Source organism: Aythya ferina (genome assembly GCF_964211825.1).
Source record: "Aythya ferina genome assembly, chromosome: 17".
NCBI lineage: Eukaryota > Metazoa > Chordata > Aves > Anseriformes > Anatidae > Aythya > Aythya ferina.
In genome coordinates this window covers 2,840,674-2,867,825 of record NC_140316.1, presented here as the reverse complement: position 1 = coordinate 2,867,825, position 27,152 = coordinate 2,840,674, and the positions used below count along the sequence as shown (strand labels likewise).

General features: G+C 36.2%; 1 protein-coding gene across 2 annotated transcripts in view; it reads left to right on the top strand.

Moving 5' to 3' along the window:
• Positions 1-27,152, top strand: part of LOC311420608 (uncharacterized protein) — a 363,195-nt gene that overhangs the window by 110,143 nt on the left and 225,900 nt on the right. For both annotated transcript variants that reach the window (XR_014684416.1, XM_084491669.1), the window contains exon 4: positions 1,847-1,997. Coding sequence is in view for 1 of the 2 variants with exons in the window: in XM_084491669.1 (XP_084347795.1) it covers positions 1,939-1,997 (59 nt within the window). In the remaining variant the exon portion in view is untranslated. The remainder of the gene's footprint in view (positions 1-1,846; positions 1,998-27,152) is intronic.

Sequence of the window (27,152 nt, the reverse complement as noted above, 5' to 3'; positions counted from 1 at the left end):
CCTTTGAACATGCGTTGAATTATAGGAAGGCACGTGACAAGTAATTGCACTGAGAAAACCCCTATAAGCTTCTCCCTAGAAGGAAAGCAGCACTCTGGTTTTCATTTATATCCCCAGATCACCCAGATGAACCCAGCAGTAAATGCCCCCTGTATTCAGTTAAGAGGTTTTTGTGCCTGGATGGGAGAGGAGTTAGAAGTTACCTGGCTGGGAGCCTGGGTCAGTGCTGCAATATAGATTACCTAGGTCAGTGTTGGTGCAATATAGCTTGCATAATATGTCATAAAGATTGAGTACTGCTGTTCCACAGATAGCGCTTGTATGGTCCTTTCTCTCTTTGTGTAACTTCAGGTAGAGTTCTGTCCAGGGAATTTTGTACTAGATTGGCACTTTTTTTCTTCCCCTGTTGTGTTTGAAACTAAAAACTTGGTCAGTCCAAGGAAGGATTGAGATAAGGCAACAGAATACCCATATGGAACATTATCCACTACAGAATCCTGATAATAAAACCAACCACATAACAGTATTGAAAATACTCAGTGCCCTGGAACTCCCCTTTAGCTAGAATTGTTAAAGTTGTTTGAGCTTGGAGGAAAAAAATCTGCCTCCTCTGTGAGTCTCTGTTTCTACTCCTTATTTAAAGAGCTTTGAGCCAGTGCGCCTAGAGGGGACAAATTAATTAAAATCAGTAGAGGTTTTAAAACATGAAGGTGATGCAAAACAATGTTAGAGGCCAGATTCTCAGGTGGTCTGAACTAATACATGTCAGTGACTTCAATTAAGCTATGCTAGTTCCCTTAACATCAAAGAATTTGGCTCTAAGACTTTGTGATCTGTCCAGAGACTTTCTGCTTAAGAAGCCGTTGAGTCAGAGAACTACTGAGGACGGAGTGAAGGTTTCTGAATTGGTATGTCAAGATTAGAGGTTTGGCAAATGTTTTTTTTTTTTTTTTTTTTTTCTCCTCCAGACCAAAACCTTTCTTTCTTTATTTATTTTTTCAAGGGGGGAAAAAGACCATTTTGAGCTAAAGTGATGCTTTTTTGCATTTCTTGTTTGGCTTATCTTGCAAGTTTAGCCATCTCCATTGGCCCTATTAAAAGAAAAATTGGAAACTTTTTTTTTTTTTTTTTTTTAAATTCTGAATAATTTAGTAGCTTTTTTTTTTTTCTTTTTCTTTTTTTTTTTTTTTTTTTTTTTTCATATTCAGATTGTGAGCCCTTACTTCATCCATTCTGGCTTGCTTGACAGGGCCTTATAGGAAATCTGTTTCAGAGGTCTCCCTTATGCTGGAGTTTCCTGCCCTGGACTTCCTTTGGCTGCTATTTGCAACTTTTTCTCAGACTCTGTCAGTATCTGCATTGCAGGAGCAGTAGCTCTGTCTAAGGGTCTCTTTTTCACCCCAATAATGCCATGTTCATCATGTTGTTTAGTGTGGGTTAATACTGCAGTTCCAGCTGCATGCTTGGGTGGAAGGCAGAGCTGGGTGGAAGCTGCAAACTAGGTGATGTGTTAGATTTGATGCATGTGGGATCATAAGGTACATAGGATATCCTGGTGCTTTGAACATGTGATATTTGTTTTCTAGGAGGTATTCCTAATGAGTGCATTTCTTTGCTTTGCTTCTTTACTCTGCTGTACAGTTCAGAAGACAGAGAGGAATTGTTGGATATGAAAGACCAAAGGGGACAATCAAAGGAGGTTTCCTTTGTTTGTTAGACTTCTGTTCTTTCACTCATTGGCCTCCTTGTTAGCTAAGTGCGGTAATAAAGCAATGATAAACTATAACTGAAGAAGAGAGAGGTCCTAGGTAACACTTTAGTCTGTAAAAACATGTGCTTCTTCCAGCTCAGTGTCACTTTCATGAGAGTATCTGCAATCAAGAAACAACAGTACATCTCTTTTGTCAGTTAGCTGTCTGCTTCAAGATGTGAGTCCAGATGTCTACCAGGAAACAGATGTATAAACTACAAAAAAGATACATCAGCTACATTATTCGGTGAGTAACAACATAAATTCTGCTACATCCCTCTATGCATTAAAACATGTCTGCTTTTTTCACTCAAGAAAGCTCTTCTGTTCAGAACAATGACATACCACTTTCTGTTTTTGAAATCTCCATAATTTCCTTGGCTAATAAACATCCTAATACTTATTTGTGGAGAGTTATAGTATACTCCTGTTCAGAAGCCATCTGTTTGTTTATACACAGATATTCTGTGCTATCACTTCTTGTCAGTTTTATTTCTTTTTCTTTCACTATTTAGTCATGAGAGGCATATTACTCCTAACATAATTACTTCTTGTCTTGCTGACCTAATGTTAATACTACATGAAGATTTTGAACCTTTAAATTTGACAAATATGAAGGCACTGTGTCTCTTAAAGGTCTTAAAAGAAAGAAATCCAGAAAGTGACAGAAATGCAGTGACAAATACTATCTGTCTTAGAGATGCCAACAAGAAGTTATGAAGGATAATGAAAATTCAGTAACATCAAATAAATTTGCATAGTACAAACAAGTAAAAAAGCCAGTAACAGTAATCTCTTGGATAGCAAAGGATGAAGAGGGGCATAAAGTTGGTGGTCCAGGCCTCACATTCATTCTAGAGAGCCTTGGATGGCCAGAAGGCCTCTATACTTCCACTGGCATATCTAAATGGTGGGAATAGAGAGAAATGATATGAAGTCATGCTGTCTATCTTCCCCAAAATACCCAACCTTGGGTGCCCAAGATGCATGGAAGCTGTAGATCCAACTGAGAGAAGGGAAGAACCAATACTAACAAGCCGATATTGTGTAGCTTATTTACACTTATGGGTTTCCTTCTTCAAGCTAAAACCGAGGTCAGGAAAACAGTGTTAAGTAAGTCAAATAACTTAAACACTGTGACCGGTAGTAAGAAGCTACAGGGCGTTGGTTAGTAAGGTAAGACTGAAGTTATTAGGGACCAGTGCCATTAATTGGCTTTTATTACACAGTTGGTTCTCTTCTTTCTTGTTGAGACTAATGTGAGGACTGCAGTCAAGACTAACTGTTGACAAATGAAGCATAAAGTTTTCAGGTGAGCACTGGATCATTCCGTTTTCCAGAAAAAAAAGATGTGATTTCATGAAGAGGTTTTGTATTAGCAAGGTTTGGTATTGTAAAGTTATTTTGTGATGATGAATCTTCTCTTTATAAAAAAACTAGAGTTGGGTTTGGTGATCAATTTATGGTTAGGCAATATATGATCTTGCATGCTTGGATTTGGGAAAGATGTGGCTTGCTGCCTTTGGCAGATACATTTATCTTGTTTTTTAGCATTTAGGTTATGCCTATGTGAGTATTTCATCATAGCATTTCATACATTACATCTGTCTCTTTGCCATTATCATTGTTACCTAAGTAGCCCAGCTTTCTTGCTGCACACCTTTTTAGATCATGAATGCTACCAGAGTTCTGCAGTAAATGTTTCTCCAAGTTCCTTAACTCCCTCATTACCTTTTCAGTAAATAAGACTGGTAAACTTATTATGGATCACAGTCAAAATTTGCATGCCCTTATTTTACTGTCCTTTACCATCTGTGCCAGTACTTGATTGATTAGCAACGGATCCATTTGGGAGCATGAATGTAGAAAGTAAAAGTACGTTTTAGAATGGTAACAAAACCTTGTCCTTCCATGGTTAAAATAATTAAGCTCTTATTTATTTTTGGCTAGTTAGGGCTGCTTCTTGTTCTACTGCCTGACAAAGTTGAGAAAAGTGTATTTCCTGCCTTTGACAACTAATACTGTTTTGTTTCTAAGAAAAAAAAAGTATCTCATGAAAATGTTGAATGAAATTGTTGGGTAGTAAAGGTAGAAAAAATATTTTCAGTTCCCCCTCCTGCCCTACCTCCTCTCAGTTCTTTGTATCCAAAAGAGAATGTCACACTTAATACTGGAAAATTACAAAGATACAATTACCTGTCACTAGCATATTATTAGCTTATGCAGATATACTCAACAACATGGTCAAAATTTCATATACTCTGTCACCGCCTGATGGCATTGTAGCTGTGTCATGCTCTTTCAGGAACTTTTTTTGTTGCTGTTACTTTTAGTACACCCTGACTTTGAGGCTTGAAGTCCTTTATTTCCCAGTAGATGGTCAGGTGTATAATTCAAGTACAGAATTTATTTGAAAGGTCCACCAAGACAGAAAGCTTATCTTTCTAAAATACTTTGTTGTATCACTTCCGACTTCTTTATATAGTATGTTGCTAGATTTTGCGAAACATGAATATTTCCCAGTGAAATCCTTGTGGAAATTTCATGACATCTGAGGATGAGATAGAAAGCCAAAATTGCTCTCATTTAGTAATGAGAAATTGAGGTACAATAAGATCATGGAATCCCTTTAATTTGGAATGTATAAGAATGTTAGGGAATTTTCAAGGGGGGAACATTCGTTGACATGTGGTTTGACAACACTTTGCAGTTTATTAACTGGGAAGTGATATATGGGAAATGGAGCTCCAAAATAAATTTCATCGAGGGGAACTGGAATAGCTAATGGTAGCGTATCTTTCCCTGCCATACCTGCAAATACTGATTAGATGTTGTTTATTGCCAGTAAAAGGCAAAGATGCAAGTTCAGCTAGATATTAGACAATGGGTTTTAAAGAATGATGGATTTGTCTATATTTTGAATTTCAGGAACAATTATCTGGTAAAATCTTGAAGTCTGGAAAAACAAACAAACAAAAAACACAAAACAAAAAATTCAGTAGTTCAAATAGCTTTCCACAATGTGAAGGGCTAAAAGAAAATGTAGAGAGGAACTAATATGGCTTCATCCTTAGTGATATACCTTGTCCCTGTGATCTAGACTGCTTGTCTAGATTTGCTAGAGAAACAGAAGTTCTAGTACTAGTAATTTTAAGAAGTCTGGGAAGTTTCTGAAAATGTAACTCTCAGTAATAAAGATGGTGATGAAACTGGAATATCAAATGAGAGGCATGAGATTGATTTTTATACAACCTTATAATATTTTGACTTTCCATAAAGGTTTCTATATTGATTTCTAAATAGAGAAGAGATGTATTTTTATCACAGGGACAGCTCAAAATTTATGGTTTGGAATAGAAAAATTTTGTTGTTTCCTATCCTTCCTGTAGAACTGAAAACGTTTAATAATGCTAGTGCTTGAGTATTGATCAATGTCTGGGATTATCAGTCTGCGCCAGCATTTTCTGATCATCCTCATTTTCATGGAGTGCTGTTCTGCCTGAGTTTTCTCTCAGAATTTAATATTTCTGCATTTTTCAAATGTAAAGTCTGTGATGAGATCTACAGTCATAAGATGTTGTGCTGTCAAAGAGCTCTTTGCTCCTGGAGCCATCAGCATGTGTGGTTCTATTACAGAAAGCAAACAAGCAGCTGCTGAAGGCAAGCAACAGTAGGGTAGCAACAGGGGGCTTAATTATACTCAAACTGCACAATATTTAGGTGCACCTGGCATCCTTTGGTAGGGTATGAAAGTTTTTATTACAAAGATGTTTGTGGAAAAAAGCCATTTACGATTCAGCAAACTCTCTGAAAAGGCATTTTATCACTCTAAATTCTAATTCAGTGAGTATTTTTTTTAAGTGCACCCAATAGCTGTCAGGTGGTGCTTCTGGAAATAACAGACTTGACACACTGGAACTTTAGGTAAAAAACAAGGTTACCTAATTACCTGCAGGAATTATATTCAGCTATGGTGCATTGCTCATGTGGAAAGTATCTCAGGCAGAATGTGTGAGGTGAGTATACAGCACCAGACAGGGAAAGTGGGAAGGAAAAACCCATCAGTTTGGTGCCGATAGCATTCCTGGAGAGTCAGGGTGATCTCCACCCTCTTCTGATTTGTTTGGAGCTGTGCATCCTCTACTGGAACATCTCTCTTCTGCATCTGACGTAACTGTCCTATTTGAGGACACGTGTGTGGTTGGTTTGCTTTTTTGTTTGCTTCTTTCTGAAGCAAACAGTTTAATCTGACTTCTGTTCCCTCTTATTGCAAGCAGCCGTGCCCTTGTTAGCCTCTAGTGCCCTGAAAAAGCTCAGTGTTTGGACTAAGCAGATCTTATGTGCTCCTCCTGGTGCTGTAATTTCCTGATCCTAAACCTCTGAGTCAATGGAAGGATTGCATTCATTGACTTTTGGTAGTTCTGTCAGGAAGCTGGACAGCTGAAGAATGAGTGTTACAGGATTGCGTTCAGTCTTCTGTCAGTTTAGGATTAAACAAGACAGCAATATTTCAATGTGTATGTGTACAGACTCATTGATATCTTCATGTTTTTTTTTACTGTCCCATTTTAAAAATGAATAAAATAAAAAAAAAATCAAAAACAAACAAAAACCTCGAATAATCTCCTTAGCTCTGTCCATCATATTTCAGATTGTTTCAAGAAAATTTGGGCATTCTGAGCAATATGTAATTTTTTTTTTTTTTTAGTTTACATAGTCTTATTGAAGCTTATCTGAAAAATCATCTCCTATTTGATTACAAAACAAAACAAAACAAAAAACAAATACAATAGAATGCAAGTTTAAGCCAGAAAACATGGGCAGTGTGACAAGCAAATGCTTATTTCCTTTTGTTGCAGTCTTACCATATCTAAGAAGAATTTCTAAAACTGTCAGTCATCACTGAGAGGGATATTTGTATTCATAAATGATCTTTAGCATTTTTATGTTATTTCTGTGAAGGTGAACTTTATTTTGGATTTTTGTTCATTAACATCAAGAGTTTTCCCCCAAGCCTGATATGTCTTTTGCTTACTCAGCACATTAAAATGCCTGGCTTTGAGTCTACAATGTGTTAAAACTCTGCTTTATATTTTTCCAGGGCATAAGGTATAAGTTTTTTTAAGAAGGTATAAAAGTTTACTTAAGCTTAGTGCATTCTTACCTTCCAAACCCTTGAGGAGAAAATAGTGTGTATGTGTAAATGAATTTAAGCTTTCCTAACTTATTTTGAGAAAGCAATAATATTCTGAGAAGTTCTCACAATAGCAGACAATCTTGAGTAACATCAAGAGAAAATATGACCTACCAATACCATCTGAGGGGTGTGTGTGTGTGTGTCTATATATCTATATAAATATAAAATATAAAGAACTTTTTCACAGAAATAGGAGGAGAACAATCTTACATTAGCAGCTCAAAACTGAGACGATTTGAAGAAATTAAGAAGTGTTTGATTAAAGTTGATCCAGTACTCTATACCATCCTAGCATTTCCCTGGAGCATTATAGTACTTAGAGTAAAGATGACTGTAGCAGAATTCTAACACGATAAAATGTATTAAGCTTAAAAGGTAAGAGCTCTTCCTTTTATTTATTTATTTTTTTTTTTAAATGAATTTTAAAGTCAGTAATGAAAAACCTCATTCCTACACAGGTCCTTATTTTACATATGAAGTTCTCAACACCTGAATGGCTTGATTTATCAACCTAGTGGAAAGAGATTTTGTTCAACATCAGACTTTTGTATTCCGAATTTGTTGGTGGAACAACATCTAAGTCCCTAAAACCTCAGAAAAAAAAAAAAAACAACTCAGAATTTTAACGTTTTTTGTGCTTTTTTAATAGCCTGGCATACTTTCCATAGCATAAAACTAAATATCTTAATAGGGTATTATTAAATGACATCTCCAATTATTTTTTTCCTTTCATTTCAAACTGAAAGATATCACTTTTACTCTGATAGTCCACGTAATCTTGCTCTGCCTTGCATAATTTTGAGTCTATCCAGTTGTATTACACTTTAAATGGAGCTTGAAACATGTCTAATTTAGAAAATATTTACATATAATCAAGGAAACATGACAGGGAAATCTATTTAGTAGAAATGCAATCAGCACTGTAATTGATATTGGAAATCTTTCTAGGAGGACACAGTTAGTTTAGCAAAACAGTTATGGCTTCGTATATTGCACACAGAGGAAACCAGCAAAATGCACTTCTCATTTATTTACCACCTTCATTATTATAAATAATATTATTGTGTGGATGCCGTTTTTATCCATTTAGCAAATTTGCTTTGTCATGACTCAGTAGAACAAGCTGCATTTCTGCATTTTCTGTGTGATATTCTTTTCATCATTCAGGTGGTGTGAGGGGTGGCATGAGATGTAATCAAAAGGAAAAACAAACAAACAACAACAACAACCAAACAAACAAACAAACACCACCAAAACCAGAAAAAGTAACTGTTTTGCTTTACAATTGAGTGTGCACAAAGAGAACTCATGCAAAGAACAAGTTGCACTTGAGATCCTCACACTATCACCCTTGATTCAAAATTTTATACTATCCTGGATTTTGCCAATGATTGAAATGTTATAAGTGTTTAGAATATGGAGTCAACTTTTAGCCTGCCAATTATTGGGAAAACACTGGCTTCTTACTATGATCCTCAATACCCTATAATACTTTGAAATAACTGGATAGAAATGATCTATTGTTGCACGCTGTGTTTTGCTGGCAATGTTGGGAGCTAACTGGTTGAGGGGCACAGCTCAGCTGATAAGAAGGATGACAAAGAAGAGCTTTAGAGTTGGTTGCTTCTAGGGTATCCCTACTGAAGGAATTTCTTTCTTCCCTTTCCACTTTCCTCAGAGACATTCATCAGTATTGTGTGAGTACAACTTTGCCTACACTTTTCCCTTAATTCCTCAGTGTTAAATTTGTAGTCAGTTATATGTCAAGTATAATTTTCTTCTCACTTTCTATAGTTTCATTGATGTACAAATATTGATGAAGCTAATTTACTTGTAGGTGATGTTTTATTAAATACATTTATATCACTCATGTATCTAGCAGTACACTGATTCTTGGAAAACAGCCATGTTTTTAAAAGCTAGCACTAAGCTGATGCATTATGTGATTTGTGAATCAGTGACCAAGAGATGAGGGTTGTCACTTATTGAAACTATCTGTGAAAATAATAGGTATGGCTCCAGGCTTGTGATGGATACTGTTTATTTCCATTTGTATTTTAGATAATTCAGTTCACTTCTTAAGCACACGAGTATCCATTGCCTACTAAAGGAAATAGGATATAAATCAAATCATTCTGGCTCCTGGGTTCAGCAAGAACTCATAACTCTTCTTTTCATTTCATTGTTTTTCACTTTAAATATTGACATGTGCAACACTTGAGCCAGCTGCTTAAAAGTTTCTTTCATGTAACTTAGTGACAAGCTAAGTAGCTGTACCAGCGTAGAAGAATACATCTTCCCTTTAATTTTCATTGCTATGGTTGTGTGAATTTAATATAAAGTTACAAATATGTTGGAGGTGAAAGCAGTTGGTGTTAGATTTAAAAAGTAATGAATCTTTATACTGGTCCAAACAGAAAATATAATATGCAGTACTCACTCTCTCTATTGAGACATTGAGCAAAACACAAAATGACGATATAGGTATAACGGGGAGGCTTAATTCTGCCGGGGGAAAAAAAAAAAAAAAGGTGGGATCCTACTTGTCTAGGAGTACTTCAGGAGCTGGTGAATCAAGTTAGAAAAGATTCTTTTTCACCATCAGTTAATGAGCTCTCTTACTGACGAGAGTTAGGGTGTTAAAAACACAGATAGTTTGAGAGAAGTGATCTGTACTACTAAAGCAAGGTGTAATGTATTTCTGCAGAAATTGCTACAAAGATTTTAAAATATTTAGCATTAAATATTCTAGGAAAAAAGTTCTAACTTTGATAGGATAGTTCTGAACCAATTATAGTAGTGTCATTTTCTAGGCAGATTTCAATTATTTTCATATAAAGGTGAAAATTATTTTAAAATAACTAAAAATCTTCTTTCCAGAGTCATGACACAATAACTAAATTAAAAAAGAAAATCATTGGATTGGATCAGAAATGTGTGAGTCAAGTCTAGAACAACACATGGAGTAAGCAAGAATAATATGCATGAAAAAAAATGGGTATGTTAGTTCACTCTTTAGTCATGGTTATTTTCATGTTTTTCATTTACTCTATGCATGGAAGGTTACTCTTAGAGTTTCAGAATTATTTAAAAATGATTTAATGATTTCTTTGGACCCATATTGGAAACTTTTTTGGTTCACAGAAACTGGAAATTTGATCCAGTCTGCATTGTTGTGGTGGTTGTTATAATACTATATACTTCTGTGGGAAAGAAAAAACACTTCCAGCATCTTAAATGCCCACATGATTTATGTGCCCAACTCCCAAGATTGTGTGTGCTTTTTGGTTTTTCTTTTTTTGTCTTTTTCTACTGGTAGACACATTATATGCAAGCTTTCCTCACAGAAGTTTCCATACGGAAAGTATATTGAGTTTTATGTAGCAGTGAGGTCATAATTCAAGTTGCACCCTTGTACTCAGAATCCTAAGCCCATATCTTTTGAGTTTATCTCAGCATCTCACTTAGAACAATCACGCTCTTAGCCAGGATGTCAAAGCTAAGAAGGAAGCATTTTCCTTTTTATTGTGTAGATCTCATTTAGATGAATTACAGAAGGGTCACAGCTTTTCATTACAGATAATCACTTTTATTAAATTGCAGACACCATTGTTTCTTCCTTCATATGTATTGAGAGCCAGACTGGAAGTAATCCAAGCAGCTTCATTTTTGCCTGAAGTAGCAAAAGAAGTAAGAAATTGCCTCTTTTAAACTGTATTTCAAGCCTCTATTGTTTAAGATTCCTAAGAAAAGTACAGAGGGTAAAGGCAGTTAGTAAATTATTTTAAGAATCTAAGAGATACAACTATAAAGAAATCTTTAAAGATGCTTCCTTACAGCCTGTTTCAACATCATAAAACCACTTAAGCATTCTGGGTGTATTACCTTCTCCTGCACCAGAACAGCAAGTTGATGCATCAGTTCTCGCCAGAAGACAATATTGCATCAGTTCTACCAACTATTTCTTATATCACTCAAGGTAAAATACGTATGCTGTACTGCAAGAGACCTTTCAGGAGCTCTCTAGCAATGGTACAGTAGGGTTCCTCATACCCTTTCATCTCCTTCATACCTCATTTAATAACTACAGTTTTTCCAAATTTTTCATCCTTTTTTTTCATCCTTTCTCTGGAAATATATTTCTCCAGTTAACTCAATAACAAAAGAAATCTATTTCCATTGATCTTCCTGACTGAGAAAACAGGTTTATGGTATTTTATTGAAGGGTTTTATTTAATGCATGTATACACAACAGAAGTAACTGATCAAAAACTTCCTTAAAATGCTTCAGGAAAAAAAAAATCATGCAGAAAGAGCACCATTACCAAAGTCCCATGACTTCTAGTTTTCACATAAAAAAAAAAAAAAAAAAAAAAAAAGCTCTTCCTTTAGCATGTAATGGATTGTGAAGTATGAGCAACCAAACACAAAGATTATAGTACCAGAAAGTCAATATGAGTATTTTATGAATCCAGGTGGATATGAAACAAGAATTGATCTAACTCTATAAAGTCCCTTTCTGACCATGTTACATGCCATAACTCAAACTTCTGTTTATTCTGTTTGAACTCAACATGGAAAAAAAAATCCATAAAATGAAATGCAATAGTAAATAAAGGATGTTAGTGTTTGGAAGTAACATCAAAACTGTCAGCACCTGTAGAAGAGTTACTTTGGGAAAACTGTTTATGTCTCTTTTTATCTTTCTGCCTCCAATTGTCAATTCTGAGTGTATGGAAGCTGCAAAAACTTCAGTTAGTTTCTATTCAATGTAATGCATGTTATTTTCTGTTCATATACAGTCAATGTTTCAGTAATAGTTCACCACCTCCAAAAAAGGTGATTTCTGTAGTATATAACTGCAAAATTATATAGCCATAGGGAGTAACAGTAGTGGCTGCAGCAGCAAGCATTCTTTAAAGTGTTTTTAGTACTTGATGTCATTAAAAATGATGTTGGTAGTGTACATAAAAGAATTGTACTTTGTTTTTTGAAAGTGAGCAACAAATTATTGTTTATTCACTGAACTTCTGCAGTTCCTATACACCTCAAAAATACAGCCTTATATTTTGATAGTGTTGAGAAAATGTAGGCATAAAGGCCTATGCTGTCCAGGAGTGTAAAGTGGTTTTGCTTCACACTTTTCAACTGAATTGTGCCAGGCTTATAAGTTAAAAATAAAAGCCAGAGCTGAAACAGAAAGATGGCTCAGCAACCGAGAGTCATGGATTAAGTGCCACGAATTACCTTTAACAAATTGCACTCAGATTTTTAAAAGCATTTAACTTTATTTTTATTAGCTATATGCTTATAAATAGATATAGCAAGATTGAGAGTGCCAGAGCCCTAGAGAAACCACATACATACTGAATTTGTAACACTAGCCACAGTTTACTTCATCATAATCCCACACCCAACAACAAAATATTTTAAAATGTTATAATTACTCATAGGAATCCCATTGTTGGCAAGTTTGTTCAGTTTTATTACTGCAAAGTAAGAACCATTTCTAAAGATATCAGGTAACTTTCCTTTTTGGTTTGGGTGCTAGATTAGGTAGGTTCTGTAACTTCAAATTCAAATTAAAAAATGAGTTTAGGAGAGGTGGAAATTTTCCTGGTGGAAATTGAGCAGTGCGAGTTGGAAGGAGGGAAATGAAGTTATAGTTCACTATCAAATTCTTAGGATACATGAATGAATATATTTGGATCAAAATTCGGGTCCAGAGAAGGGCGACGAAGCTGGTGAGGGGCCTGGAGAACAAGTCCTACGAGGAGCGGCTGAGGGAGCTGGGCTTGTTCAGCCTGGAGAGAAGGAGGCTCAGGGGCGACCTTATCGCTCTCTACAGATACCTTAAAGGAGGCTGTAGCGAGGTGGGGGTTGGTCTGTTCTCCTACGTGCCTGGTGACAGGACGAGGGGGAATGTGCTTAAGTTGAGCCAGGGGAGTTTTGGGTTGGATCTTAGGAAGAACTTCTTTACTGAGAGGGTTGTTAGACATTGGAACAGGCTGCCCAGGGAAGTGGTGGAGTCACCATCCCTGGAAGTCTTTAAAAGACGTTTAGATGTAGAGCTTAGGGATATGGTTTAGTGGGGACTGTTAGTGTTAGGTCAGAGGTTGGACTCGATGATCTTGAGGTCTCTTCCAATCTAGAAATTCTGTGATTCTGTGATTCTGTGAAAGTAATTTCTAGTTCTGGATCAAGTTTTTTTAAATGGCTTGATTAGACGCTTAATAATTGTCCTTAATTGTTTTGCTGTTTTAGCTGTGAATGGTAAGTTCTTATGGTATGAACTGTTTCTGCAGGGTTTTATCAAAAATCCTTTGAATACATTTAGTATTTCAGTTGTCTCAACATGCATGTTATACAGCTGTATAGTCATATGAGCATTGCAACACTGATCCCTGAAAACCTGCAAGGTGTGAAAGTGTCACGACTTCAGTGCCCTGTCCCGTTACATGTACTTGAGCAAAGCAGGGGCATGCATGACCTTGCAAACCTCTTAAAGACAAAGATTTCATGCACACAAGAAGGTCAGTGTTTCCCTGTGGGAGCAGAATGACTTCTTGCTGTTTATCAACTGACGGTGTCTGAATTATAACCTGTTCTTAGTTAACAAGCTTCAGCTTCTTTACCTTGATGATAGATGAATTATTGTTTCTTTTTGTTTCTCAGAAAATATATAAAGTATTACAGATACAAGTTCTTTTTTAAAAAGCTATTGAGAACCAGATGTGCAATGAGGTGCTCATTAAACATAGGAATGTGTGCACCAATGTGAAGACTTCACAACCATGATTCTCCTGCTGTTCTAAACAGATAGCTATAGGCGAGAACTAGTTACTGCTGTACTTTCTGTTAATTATATGCATTTTTCTTCCTTTGTCTCCTAATGAATAAAAAGTAATTTACATATTCCTTCATATGAAATCTTTCTCTCAGTGGAGGTGTTTGTTAGTATAATTGAGGCGTCGTTTATCCAAGGTAGTATCACTGCTGCTCAGTGACTGTTATGTGCATATATTTCTTTTTGCAGGACGGTAGAGTAAACCAAAGAACACTGGTAATTTTGCAAAATGAAAGAGAAGCCCTCTTTCTCTGATGGGAATTTGTCAAGATATTGCAATTACTAATGAGCACAGGGATCAGCCATAGTAAAACAAACCCTTCCCAGAGAAAGGGATTTGATTGGCAGCATAGTCAGGTTTCTATCAGGAACAAGCTCAATTGTATGAGTAGTGTACGTCGTTGCTTGTAGAAATATTTCCTGCTGTATCTGAAGGGATGATGGCTAAATAGGCACTGGAAAGAATATATTTTCACAATATGAATTCACAGTGATAGTTTCTGTTTTTCTTTAGTGTGTCAGTGACATGAGCAGCAGGTTTGCTGACGGCTTTCTCCTAGCTAGTCCACAAAGTAATGAAGTTACATAGCCAATTATTAAAATTAACAGATCTTTCAGTGTCACTTCAATAGCTTACTGTAATTTTCAACAACAGAGAAGAAATTTCTGTGCTTCTCTCTTTCTTTTGTGTTTCTCATTAAATATCCTTCTAGGCTAGCAGACCAAGAGAAAATAACTATCTGATATATTATACACAGATCTGACAGCTATACAACAAACTGCCTCAGTGCCTGTGTTACTTGAGTAGTAGCTCAATTCCTTGGAATTAACCTCAACTTTAAAAATCCCTGAGCATCTCCAAATGGTTGTTGCTCAAAATCCAGAACAGCAGCAAGAAAACCATTAAGGAGATGATCTTCCTCCCCTTCTCCAAAGGTTTGCATTGCTGTCCTGGAGATCCCTAATGTAACTATGTATGAGGCGATGATTCTAAGGTAAAATCCAAATAAATTGTATTTTGGATGGCTCTATAGGTATTCTATACTGGAGGTTCAGCTGCAGATGATGGGGAGGCAGGAGAAAAAGTGGGTGGCATTATTGGAGCTCTTTCTTTCCATGTTCATTCTGAAGTTTCTGAAACATAACCTAGATTACTTTTGTCTACAAAAAAAAAATAAATCTTCATTAAACTTCTTTTTCTAGTTTATTGATGCTCTTAAACAAGTGTGTTACATTCTTTTCCTAATACAAAACGTTTGATGAAGATTTTCCATTCCTGGAGATCGTGGGGGGCTGGAACCAATTCAATCCAGCCACTGATTTTCATGTTTAGGAAGCATCCTTTGTGTAAGATATCTATTTCTCTGTCAGATTCAGCTGAATTCAGCCAATTATCAATAAAAAATTCTCTTAGTGAGAAACAGATAGCAAATGCTGTAATTTAGACCTTATTTTCTTAGGATAAGTGGGTCAGTAGTGGCTTAATCCTTTCTTTAATTTTTCAAATAAACTATTACAGGACGTAGTACAAAGAGGCAAGATGCAAATAAAACTTCTGTTTCCCTGCATATACTATGTAATGGATAGTGATGGGCATTGCAAAGTTCTTTTTTTTTTTTTTTTTTTTTTTTTTTTTTTTTTTTTGTGGGGCTGTAGACTCTTATCCAAATATATATAGATAGATATAAAACTTCTTGACTTGAGCTGCTACTCTCCTGTTTACTGCACAGTATGAATCACTTTGGAGTATATTAAAATGTATGAGTCCAGACACATGGAAACTGAAATGCTAGCAAAAGCATGTTAAAGTACTGCAAATACCGAACACTTGACCCAGAACAGTCAGGTTGGGAGTCCTTTCTGCACATATTGTTCCCTTCAAAATCTGGATTGAAATAAATCTTTTCCTCAGCTATGCAATAAATGGAATTCTGTGTATTATGCACACAAACGAATTTGTAGCTGATCAGCAGGTAACATTATTCTGGGGCACCTGTAACAGATACATGGCCTTTGTTCTTGAACAAATAGATTTTCTATGTGTAAATTTTATTTTAGGTAGTGGATTACTCTCCTAATGAAACCTAATATTCTACTGCTGATACTCATAAATCCAGGACTGTTCAGTTGCACGTGGTAGCCAAAGTTACTGTTTTGTGGGGTTCCTGTTAAAGTAGTTCTCATGGTTTTGGTCTAGTACACAATTGTTTTTAAAGTAGTAATGAATATTAATAAATATTTATTAAGAAAGAAATGCCAGCTTTTCCTCAGTTTGGGGTCTGTAGGGTCAGGGTCCTGGTTTTTTTGTTTTGTTTTTAAGATTACATCTCTGAAATGTTGGACACATGCTCTCTGAATAGTCATGAGTATTAGTTTATACTAAGCACAAAAGTACGTTTCTGTAATCTAGATCACTTTGGTTCGAATTTAAATAAAAGTTTTGCACAGAACTTCCATAAACTTAAACTGCTGGTCTTGGCAGAGGTCCAGTTGAGGTTATAGAAATGAGAGCTGGAGGCTCAAAAGTCTCTAGTGTATAGTCCATCAGTTAGTCCATATGCATCTCTGTGCTATGTCCTTTAATTGCATAATGGTGAAATAAAAAATACAGAACACATAACCTGTACAAGAAACAGTAATGGGGCAAGAGAGTTTTCTAGTCATCCCAGCATGCCTCTTCCTTCTCTAAAAGAGATTTAAAATCTCTCTTAAAATGGAGGGTGTACGGGTCAAACAGGGAGCATCTCTATAGGAAAGAAATGTGTTCCACTATGAGATATTCTGTTCTCGAGTTTAAAAGAGGGTAGAGTGTTTTGCAGTTTTTTTGTGGTCGTCCCCCTTCCCCCCTTTTTTTTTGTGTACAGCCTTTCCTGAGCTTCTCTATTTGATTTTGATGGAAAACAAAAGATGTTTTGGAATTCTGAAAGTAAACTTTTGTAGCATTTGCTGAATTGCCTGGCAGCATGTGTAGCTGTTGTTTGGGCTACTGGAGGCTGCCCTCGAGATTTTCTAAATATATCAAGCTGTTTTATGCCAATGAAGCTCAACTGCTGTTAGTGTAGCTGTACAATAATTATCATGAGATATAAAGCTTAGCCCAGTCTGACTTTATTTTTCTTCCATCTTTGTTTGAGGTGCAACACTGTAGCACTGCAGCAGAAATCTAAGAAACTTTTAGATTGGGAAACTGAAGTTGGAAATTTCCAATTTCATGCATATGACAGTGATTAAAATTGCAGCCAGCAGGAAGCCGTTAATTATGACATCCTTCTGAAAGCCATATTTAATTGCAGGTTTTTTTTCTTAAATATATATGGTGATTGGGACCAATACAGATTTTGTTACTTTTGCTATAAAGCAGAAGATTAAACTATTCTAAACTATTTTAAATTGCTTTGTTTAAATGTCAGGTTGACCACAAAACAACTAGCTTTATGTATATAATATAGAATAAATGTAGTTTATATGTGATGTATTCCCTGCTGAATTCCTGTGTTTGTAAAAGGGAATGATCTATTCAAGGCTGTGTTGTATTTTGATGCATCTTCATGTGTTAATATGATCAAAGATCAGAAGGTAATCTTAAATGAACATTACGACTCTCAAATTCTTTTGAATGTTAAGTATTTATGGACCAGGGCAATTACCTTTGCAGTTTAATCTGACTGCTTGTTAATGAGAGAATATTGTAAATCATGCAAGACACCTTTGAGATTACGAACATTACAGCGTAGTAGAGAATACAACTACTATAAATGAAAAAGGACACTCACACTTTTGATGAGTTATGACTACACATAAACACTTTCAGAATATGTAGTATAGCTGGCACTCTTCCTAAACTGCAATTCTGTATGTTCACAAAATGCTGCTGAGGAGGGTAGGCCTGTGTTGCAAGAGGTTGCAGTTAGGAGGTTTTCTGGAGTCAGTTAAGCAAAGCTGTGGCTCTCCCCGGTCTTGGCAATAGTATTGTATCAAGTAGGAGCTTGGGCTACAGATATCCAGACTGTACTCAGTGCTAACATTTCTGCAATTCATCACTCTGTAGGGACGATGCTTTTCTGTATTTGCTTTCCTTAAATTAAATATTTCCTTGCATTGAGACAAAACTGAAAGAAAATTTCAGTAAAATTCTGTTTATTAGAAGGGCATTCTTATTAAATAATCAATTATTACAGTGAAAAAGTCAGAGTCCATGATCCCCAACCTGTGCATTCAGCATCTATTGAAATTCAGAAGTAAAAGCTGCACTAGAGTTTTATTTAAATTCTTTTCAGAATGAAGAATTCTTCTTTTCCCTTGAAGAGTCTCAGAATAAGATAAGGGGATTTTGATAATTTTCTTGTTTTTATAACTCTCCCAAGCAAATTAATCCAAAGAAAGAATAATGGACAGCATGACAAATTAAATTATCCACAGATGATATGTCTGACAAGTGTGTGAACACTGTCACAATATGCTAATAATGGTAAAATATTAGCACCCAGCCAAAGACAGAGTGACCTGTGCTCCTTTTTTGGCTACAGACTGCATTTGAAGTTGGATAGTCTTCTGCATAGCTTATTTTATCAGACAATAATTGAACAGACCACTTATGAAATTATTATTTTGAAAACACCTTTTTCACAGACACTACAGATTCAGAAAAATTTAATATATGAAAAGTACCCTATGTGTTTTTAAAATAGTATTTCTCTACCTCATTAAAAAGTGGAAAGAAGGTGGATAGTGCCATGTAACATGGTCTACCACCTTGCTATAGCCTGTGCGATTACACAGTATTTAGTTTCAAGAGCTTTGACCTTTGATATTGAGGGAAGTTTTTATGCTCCTATGTTGCCTTCTATTTTACTAGATTCTCATAAGCATGTACTCTGTGACATGTATATTTCTAGCTCTAACGATCAACTTCTGAAATTTAGAGACTAATTTTGATTTATATCCACATTTCACTTCATAAGATGGAAGGAGATAAGTTAACAAATGTAGGTTGGAAGTACAAGGTGGTAGTTCGGAAACTAGGTTTTGGGTGATGCTCGTAGATCTGTGCAAATAAGAGGAACACACGTACAAGGATAAAAGCAACAATATAACAACTATTTAATTTATCAACACAGACTGAATTTTAGTTCAGTTAAAAACTTCTGTTCAAATTATGATTCCAACTTTTTTGAAAGAAGTTTTGTCCATACAGCTAAGTCTTGTATGTGCTGTTCAAAGTCTGTAAATATGACAGATTAAGATTTTTTTTGGTAGCCTTTATAGAAATCATGAAAATGTGCTTAATCTAAAATGCAGAAAGAATTTGGGAAAGGAATTTGGGTAAATTAATTCAACCCTCATAAGATTTTAGGATTTTTTTCTTAACCTTCCGTTGTATGAAACTATAAATAAATAAGTAATTTCTTTTCTTGTCTGTGTTAAAATCTACACTTGCTTTTTTCTTTTTTTGAGTTTACTGTAAGATGCATATGAATTTGTTGAAAACAAGGAAGTGAAAGTTATTTCTTTGCCATGTGGAAGTAGCAAGACAAAGGGAAATCTTGAGATAAGATCTACCGCTTTACATAACTCAAAAGTGAGTAACATATCTTCGCCACAAGTCTGTTTCTTATCTCACACAGAATCACAGAATCCTAACAAGTCATCTGTTGATTGTGTCAATATAATTAATTGGGAAACAAGCTTTCATTAACTTGATAGCAGTCCTATTTCACATCTTAATGTTCGTTTCTAAAGTGATCCTGTATGTCCTGAAACTTACTTGAAAGAACTGAATTATTTTTAGTATTATAAAGGCAAAAGTCCAAAACTACCATGCCAGCTACTCTTTATTATCAGACAGAAAAATCAGTCATTAATCATCGTTATAGTAAAATCACACTTTAAATATAGTGTGCACATTAATCTAAGCATCAAATTACAAAGCCTGTGTTGCCAAGTGAAAACCAAGAATTTAATCTTCAGTTCTTTATATAGCAAACAGATCTACTATATCAGAGAAATTCCTGTGTATGAACTAGCTGATGAGAAAAGAACCTACAAAACCCCCATGTTTAATGGGGCAGACTGCAGATTAAGAAATTAATGACTCCAGGTTGCTTAAATGAGGACGATACTATTTGGCTCCAGTTTTCTCAATGCTTATTTTAACTTTCCTGTACTATCGCAGGTTTGCTTGCTTTAAACAATAAGCAGTATTTCATTTCATTTCAGCAGCATAGAGGAAAAGAAGACAAACGGTCCATGCTGCAGAGCTGTCCATCACTAACCCATAATTACTTGGAAGTCCTTGGCAGATTGGCATTCTTTCTCCTTTTCCCCTCTTTTCTCTTCTCCTCTTTCCTTCTTTCCTCCCCCTTTCCTCCACTCTCCTTTTCCTCCCCTCCCCTTTTCCTCCTCTTTTCTTTGAAAACTATGTTTCTCTACATGAATAGCAAAGAAGCTACTCTAACTAGAGGTGCAAAAAGTGTATTATAAGTCTTTTTGTCTACCTAGAATCGTTTGCTATTTTCCCATCCAGTTTTGCATTCATTTTGTTTTGCACTAATTTGGCCAGTTATTTTTCTGATAATATTTTGGGCTGAATTTCTATGGAACAAACTCAAACATCTTTGTCTCTCCTTTTCCTTCTCTTATGGACAAAAAACTCCTGAAAGCTTTGGGTCTATAAGCTACTGAATTTAAGTTTTTCCAATAACATGACAACAGAAACATCCATGGTGTTAGACCCCAGCTTCTCATTTCAGTTGCATTTTGATTCAGGTCCTTAATGCTGCCAAAGCTCATCTCTATTTGGTCAGGTCAGGAGAATATTAAGTTACTGTTGACTTTGTCCTCAAGGTGCTGAAGGTGTTGAGGTGTCCTTCCATACAATGTAGCAACACTTCAGCATGCCTGAAAATCTAGTCCTAGTGTTTGCCTATCTTCTTTGAACAGGTAGGTGGGTGGTATACTATGTAAGAAAGGATGAGAATTGATGACAAGGATGGCACCTTGACAGAGGAACTAGCCTTTCTTCCAGAGAGACGAAGGACATCTATTTCTAAGCTTTTACTAGATATGTTTCTTTCAACTGCATGAGTTTGTATTCAGTGAAAGGTTTATTGTACTACTAGTTCATTATGTTCTGATTTTATCATACAGTATGATGATGACTAAGGTGATGAAAGGCAGGTAAATTCAATGTAAACTTTTGTTGGATATTATGTCTATAGGCATTTCTTATCTACTGACTGAAGACCATGCTAATAAACTGATATACAACATAGATAAGAGTACAATGTGCAGCATAATGGTACTGACTATGATTGAAACATAAGCAAGATCACTAGCTACGTCAGTGTCACATCGAATTATCATGCATATTTAGGTTTTAATATTTGCTAAAATTGATGGATGTAGATAGTACTTTGTGAGGCAGTAATTTGGAGTTTTTTATATACATGTTTAACAGTACAGGTAAAAACAATAAGCAGGCACAAGTGAAAAATATTTTCTTTCTTTTTTTTTAGCCATGTTACACAAGAATATTTTTGACTCTTCATAGATGCTACGTTTTAGGTGTATGAACATCACATTTTTCTTAGCTTTGAAAACAACTGAATGTTCCTGCATTATGAACATTTTCTGGATTCTGGAATAAGCAACATTAAAAAAAATCTGAATAATAATGAAAGGTAACTTATGTATTTATAAATGTAGTTAAATTAACCTTTTTCAAAATACATACACCAGAGTTTAGAATAGTTTTATATCTACAAACCTGCACTATTTTGAATTGAGGTTAAAAATAGCTATAATAGCTTTCTCCTTGTTGCTTTTGGACAATGTAGAGGTAGTTGGACTGACCAGTCCACCACACACACACATGCACCTCCAAATGGGAAATGTATCAGATTTAAAACCCCTTTTTTTTTTTTTTTCTGGCCAAAAAGAAGTATGAGAGTTCAAAAGGTAATTTCCTTTTAAATTGCAAGAAGAAAGAAAAGGACATCAAAAAACAGGTCAAAAAAAAAAGAGATTACTACAAAAATATGTCTTGATAAATATGTATCACTGGCAAAGTTGTATTGATTTTTCTCTGTCAGAACTAGCTGCCTCTGATGTCTAATAATGAGTAATATATAACCTTAAAAACAAAATATTTATACATTGTATGACTATTAAGGGATAAATCACACACATTTAATACACACATTTAATGAACTTCTGTTTTTACATAGTACAGTTTTCGTCTTTTTAATGTCCAGTCTCTGACTTGAGACTTTCTTTTATGAGCAACTTTTAACTCCTAGACCCTTTCATTTTTTGTTTGGTTATTATGGGAGTTCATTTTGCCTTTTTTTTTCCCAGTTGTTTCAACATGGGAATGATTTATAGTGGGCAGATTTCTTTTCCTTATGGTATTATTAAGAATATAAATCAGTAGTGTTATTAAGGATGTAAGTCTTTGGATGTGCTTTCCAGAACTATTCATTTAAAAAAAAAAAAAAAAAAAAAGAAAAAGTCATAGACATTCCTAGCACAACAGCAAGCAGTTTTCAGACTCAGTAAATTATAACAGAGAGATATGTTGCAACTAGTTGACAAGTGCTAATAAGCATGGTAATTTACTTGGATTAGGTGATTTAACTAAATGAAGCATATGCACACTAAAAACATTCTACCAGTGTTTCTACCAGTGTGTGTTTGCTTTTAGCATATATGAATATGTGTTAGTAAACTGATTTTTAGTCTTTGTACTCTTAGTAGACTTTTCTCATCATGCAAGCCAGGTCATAGGGGTGGATCTTCTCTTGGCAATGACACAAAGGAAATCTGGGTGTTGTACTAGATCACAGTCGTTATGGTACACCACTGCAAAACAATGGCAAATGCCATGCCCTGTCTCACAACACGCTTCTGGAGTCAGTCAAGAGACATTACATGACTCCATCCTCATCTGCTAGTTATAGTCATTAGCTTCAAGTAATCTAGTTTGGAAATCAGTATGGGTGTGGATCGCTAGAATGATCAAAAGAAAAAAATAAATCATATTTTACAAGGACAAGCTTGAAAATGGTAAATTTTATATCCTGGATAAAATAAACCTAGCAAACCTTGTTTGCTACTTGAACATGCATCAGAGGCTTCATGCCATGGAGAAAGAAGGCTATTGAAGTTGAAAGGCAGTGCTGGCACAATAACAACTGGTCATAAATCAGTAATGAAGATATTTGGATAGGAAGTAGCAAGATATTTGTCCTCTAAATGTATACAATTGCATAACATTCTCCAATGAATCAGAGAAGCCCTTATCAGTCAAAATTTGATTCTAAAACTTGCAAGAATTCTCCAGTTACTGAGCAGAACCCCCAGCTTTCCATCTCCCTTCCTTTTGAGATAATAAATATCTCTTTTGATTGCTGTGTGAGCCAGTCATGCTACTTGATCACAATTTGATTTTATGTTGATAGAGAATATGTTAAACGTGTACTTTTTCGTTATGATCCTGAAGAAACTTTCAAGTAACTGACTTTGTTGCATGGCCTGAACATTTTACATTTTACTTCTATCAGCAGGCAATGCTGAAACAGGGCTGACAGAAAACCTTGAAGGTGGTAGAAGCTACACAAAAGATCATCTTGGTATTTTTTTACTTTCTCCCAGTAATAATGACAGACAAATGATAAATCCCTGTACCTACTGCTCTGTGGAATTCTAAAGCCGTTTGCTGAGAATATGTTTGAGAAAATGTGACTATTTTAAAGCTGATCCTGAGATTTTGTAGGTACCTCAGGAGCTCCTTATACAAAATCAGATCCTTAGAAGGGATTTGTCCAGGAATACAAAGAAAGGTGATAACCTGTTTATAAACAGTATCACAAACCCTGAGAAAGAGCTCCAAGAGTTGTGCAGCTTTTTTTTTCCACTGAAATGCCATAAAACTCCTAAAGCACTGATGAGGACTTATCTAACTGCCAGGGAGTAAAGCACATGGTAGCCCATGGACAAACAAAGCAGAGCAAAATAATAATTGGTTTGAGTGGTAGATAAATTGCATTATTATACTGTACTTGTGGCACAGAAAAACATATCAAAAAGACAATTGTAAACAACTATTTTATATTTCAAGGTTTTCCATGCTGATGTTACCAACAACTGAAACATGATGTGTAAAGACTGACAGCATTGTTCCTTCTATTTCATAAATAACTTTAATGTATGACTTCAGTACTTAGAGAAGAATTGGTACAAGTTCATTCTCTATTTTAATGTTGAACACAGGAGTTTGCTTTTGAAGCATAAGTTCTCCTAAGATTTTTTTTTTTTCTTTTTAATAAAACAGAAAGCTCAATAAGCTGTTGCAAATCCTTCAGTTTTAGGAGACCAGGGTGACATATCTGTACTAATTCTTGAGAGAGGCTTCTTAATCTCTGCGGCCTTATTCCTTGAGAACAGAATGCCCTGATAAAATAAATTATAATTTTCCCTTAGAAATCTAAGCAGCAGAACATTCTGTTCCCTTAGTTCTGTACACTGAAAGGGCAACATTTATCAGAAAACTAGTTTTCCTGAGCACAGACCAGATTTTTCCATAGGCAAGGTTATTTTCAGGCCTGTGCTGTGTGATGGCTCTGATCTGCTCTAAAGCAGATGCTGCAGAACTAGCATTAAGTACTCACACACAGCATCAGATTGTGAAATACAAGGGCACCTTTAGTCATTGTGGATTTGAAAAAAGCCAAATAATTATTGCAAGAATCTCAAGTTTGTCATAGATGTTTACAGACTTTACTACGAAAGGATCAGCATTACAAAATGGATATTTTGGTCCAGTACAGCATTGGATTAAATGGGGTTGACTAAGCTCATCATACAGGACATGTGGAGTGCCTTCAGCCTTCCTATATCTGTTTCCAGAAAAAGGACTGGTGTTAACATGCATCCCTTGAGTTACATATTCTCCATTAAAATTTCCTGATGGTCAAGCCTCCCTCGTAACTTCATGTTTTATATACAATAGTCTGTAAATTCAACTTTTCACAACTGTCTTATCTCAAAGGTAGAATTGACTGGAAAGTGCCAGATAGATAGAAATTATCACAGAATCACAGAATTGTCTAGGTTGGAAGAGACCTCAAGATCATTGAGTCCATCCTCTGACCTAACACTAACAAGTCCTTCACTAAACCATATCACTAAATTCAACATCTAAACGTCTTTTAAAGACCTCCAGGGATGGTGACTCAACCACTATCCTGGGCAGCCCGTTCCAATGCCTCACAACCCTCTCAGTAAAGAAGTTCTTCCTAAGATCCAAACTAAACCTCCCCTGGAGCAAGTTTAGCCCATTCCCCCTCGTCCTGTCACCAGGCACATGGGAGAAGAGACCAACCCACCTCACTACAGCCTCCTTTAATGTACCTGTAGAGAGCAATAAGGTCGCCCCTGAGCCTCCTTTTCTCCAGGTTGAAGAATCCCAGCTCCCTCAGCCACTCCTCATAAGACTTGTTCTCCAGAGCCCTCACCAGCTTCATCACCCTTCTCTGGACTCGCTTGAGCACCTCCATGTCCTTCTTGTAGTGAGGGGCCCAAAACTGAACACAGTACTCGAGGTGTGGCCTCACCAGAGCCGAGTACAGGGGGACGATCACCTCCCTAGCCCAGCTGGTCACACTGTTCCTGATACAAGCCAGGATGCTGTTGGCCTTCTTGGCCACCTGAGCACACTGCTGGCTCATATTCAGCCGACTATCCACCAATACTCCCAGGTCTTTCTCTGCCGGGCAGCTTTCCAACCACTCATCCCCCAGCTCTGCTTGAGGTTATTGCGCCCCAGGTGCAGGACCCGGCACTTGGCCTTGTTGAACTTCATGCAGTTGACCTCAGCCCATCGGTGCAGCCTATCCAGATCCTCCTGCAGAGCCTTCCTACCCTCGAGCACATCGACACACGCACCTAACTTGGTGTCATCTGCGAACTTACTGAGGGTGCACTCGGTCCCCTCATCCAGATCATTGATAAAGATATTAAAGAGGACCGGCCCCAGTACTGAGCCCTGGGGAACGCCACTAGTGACTGGCCTCTAACTGGATTTGACTCCATTCAGCACGTCTCTTTGGGCCCGGCTATCCAGCCAGTTTTTATGAAGCGTATGCCAATCCAAGCCACGAGCAGACAGTGTCTTGAGGGGAATGCTATGGGAAACAGTGTCAAAAGCCTTGCTGAAGTCAAGGTAGACCGCATCCACAGCCTTTCCCTCATCCACCAAGCGTGTCACTTTGTCATAGAAGGAGATCAGGTTCGTCAAGCAGGACCTGCCTTTCATAAACCCGTGCTGACTGGGCCTGATCGCCTGCTTGTCCTGTAAGTGCTGCATGATGACACTCAAGATAATCCCATTTTATCTTATGATATTCTTCTGCTAATGCTGAAAGGTGAACTATAAAAAGTTCAAAATACTCTGTTATGTTCTGTGGTCGCTACAGCCCTCACCTTCAACACTTACTAAGAAAGCTTCTAGTGTATTTTTGAGAAAAAAAAAAAATCAGTCACATAAAAGAGCTGTTTAGCTAAGCTTCTTAATGTAAGATATCGATGTTTGTTTTACAAATTAGCATGGGTTTAAAAGTGCTTTACCTTATCTATATGAATAGATTTTTATAATATTTATTTGTGCAAAGCAGCCTGAAAGTACAGCAGTATGTATAATGGTAAAGAGCTTCTTTGTCCATTACATTTTCTGGCTTCATGTTCTGTGATTATTAAGTTCTTTTAGGTGTGACTATGCATCTCTAGAAATAGTTCAGCATCCATATTTTTAGAGGGAAACAACTGCTCTTATGTTTCATTGTTTTGTGGATTGGGCGTTTTAATTCTTCACAGCTCTTGGGGAACAATTCTGATTTACTCTTTTATAAGGACAGCTAGACTGAAACCAGTTTTAAATGATAGCATTGCCTTGTTGTAACAAGACACACAGAGACGCACAGCTTAATAGAATTGCTGATATAAAAAATAATATGAATTTGTGGAGGACACATTCATGAAAGTATAATTTGAAAGACAGCAAAATTGAAGCTCCAGAATTTCAAATTGATGGGAATTTGATGGGAATTTCTGTCTCTTTCAAAAGATTATATTTCTCTAAATCCAGAGATCTGAGTAGGAATTACAGGGCTCAACCAAAGGGGTCTACAGTATCTGTTATTTTCAGGAGACATAAGTCTCTGTTTTAGAAAGTTATATTCCAGCATGAGAACTCTATTGAGAAGATCATTCTCTATTATAAAAAGAGCAACTTGGTTTATCTTCCCTGCTAAATAAGAAAATCTTCCCCACTGAATTCTTTGAGCTTTTCTTTGAGAGCAGCT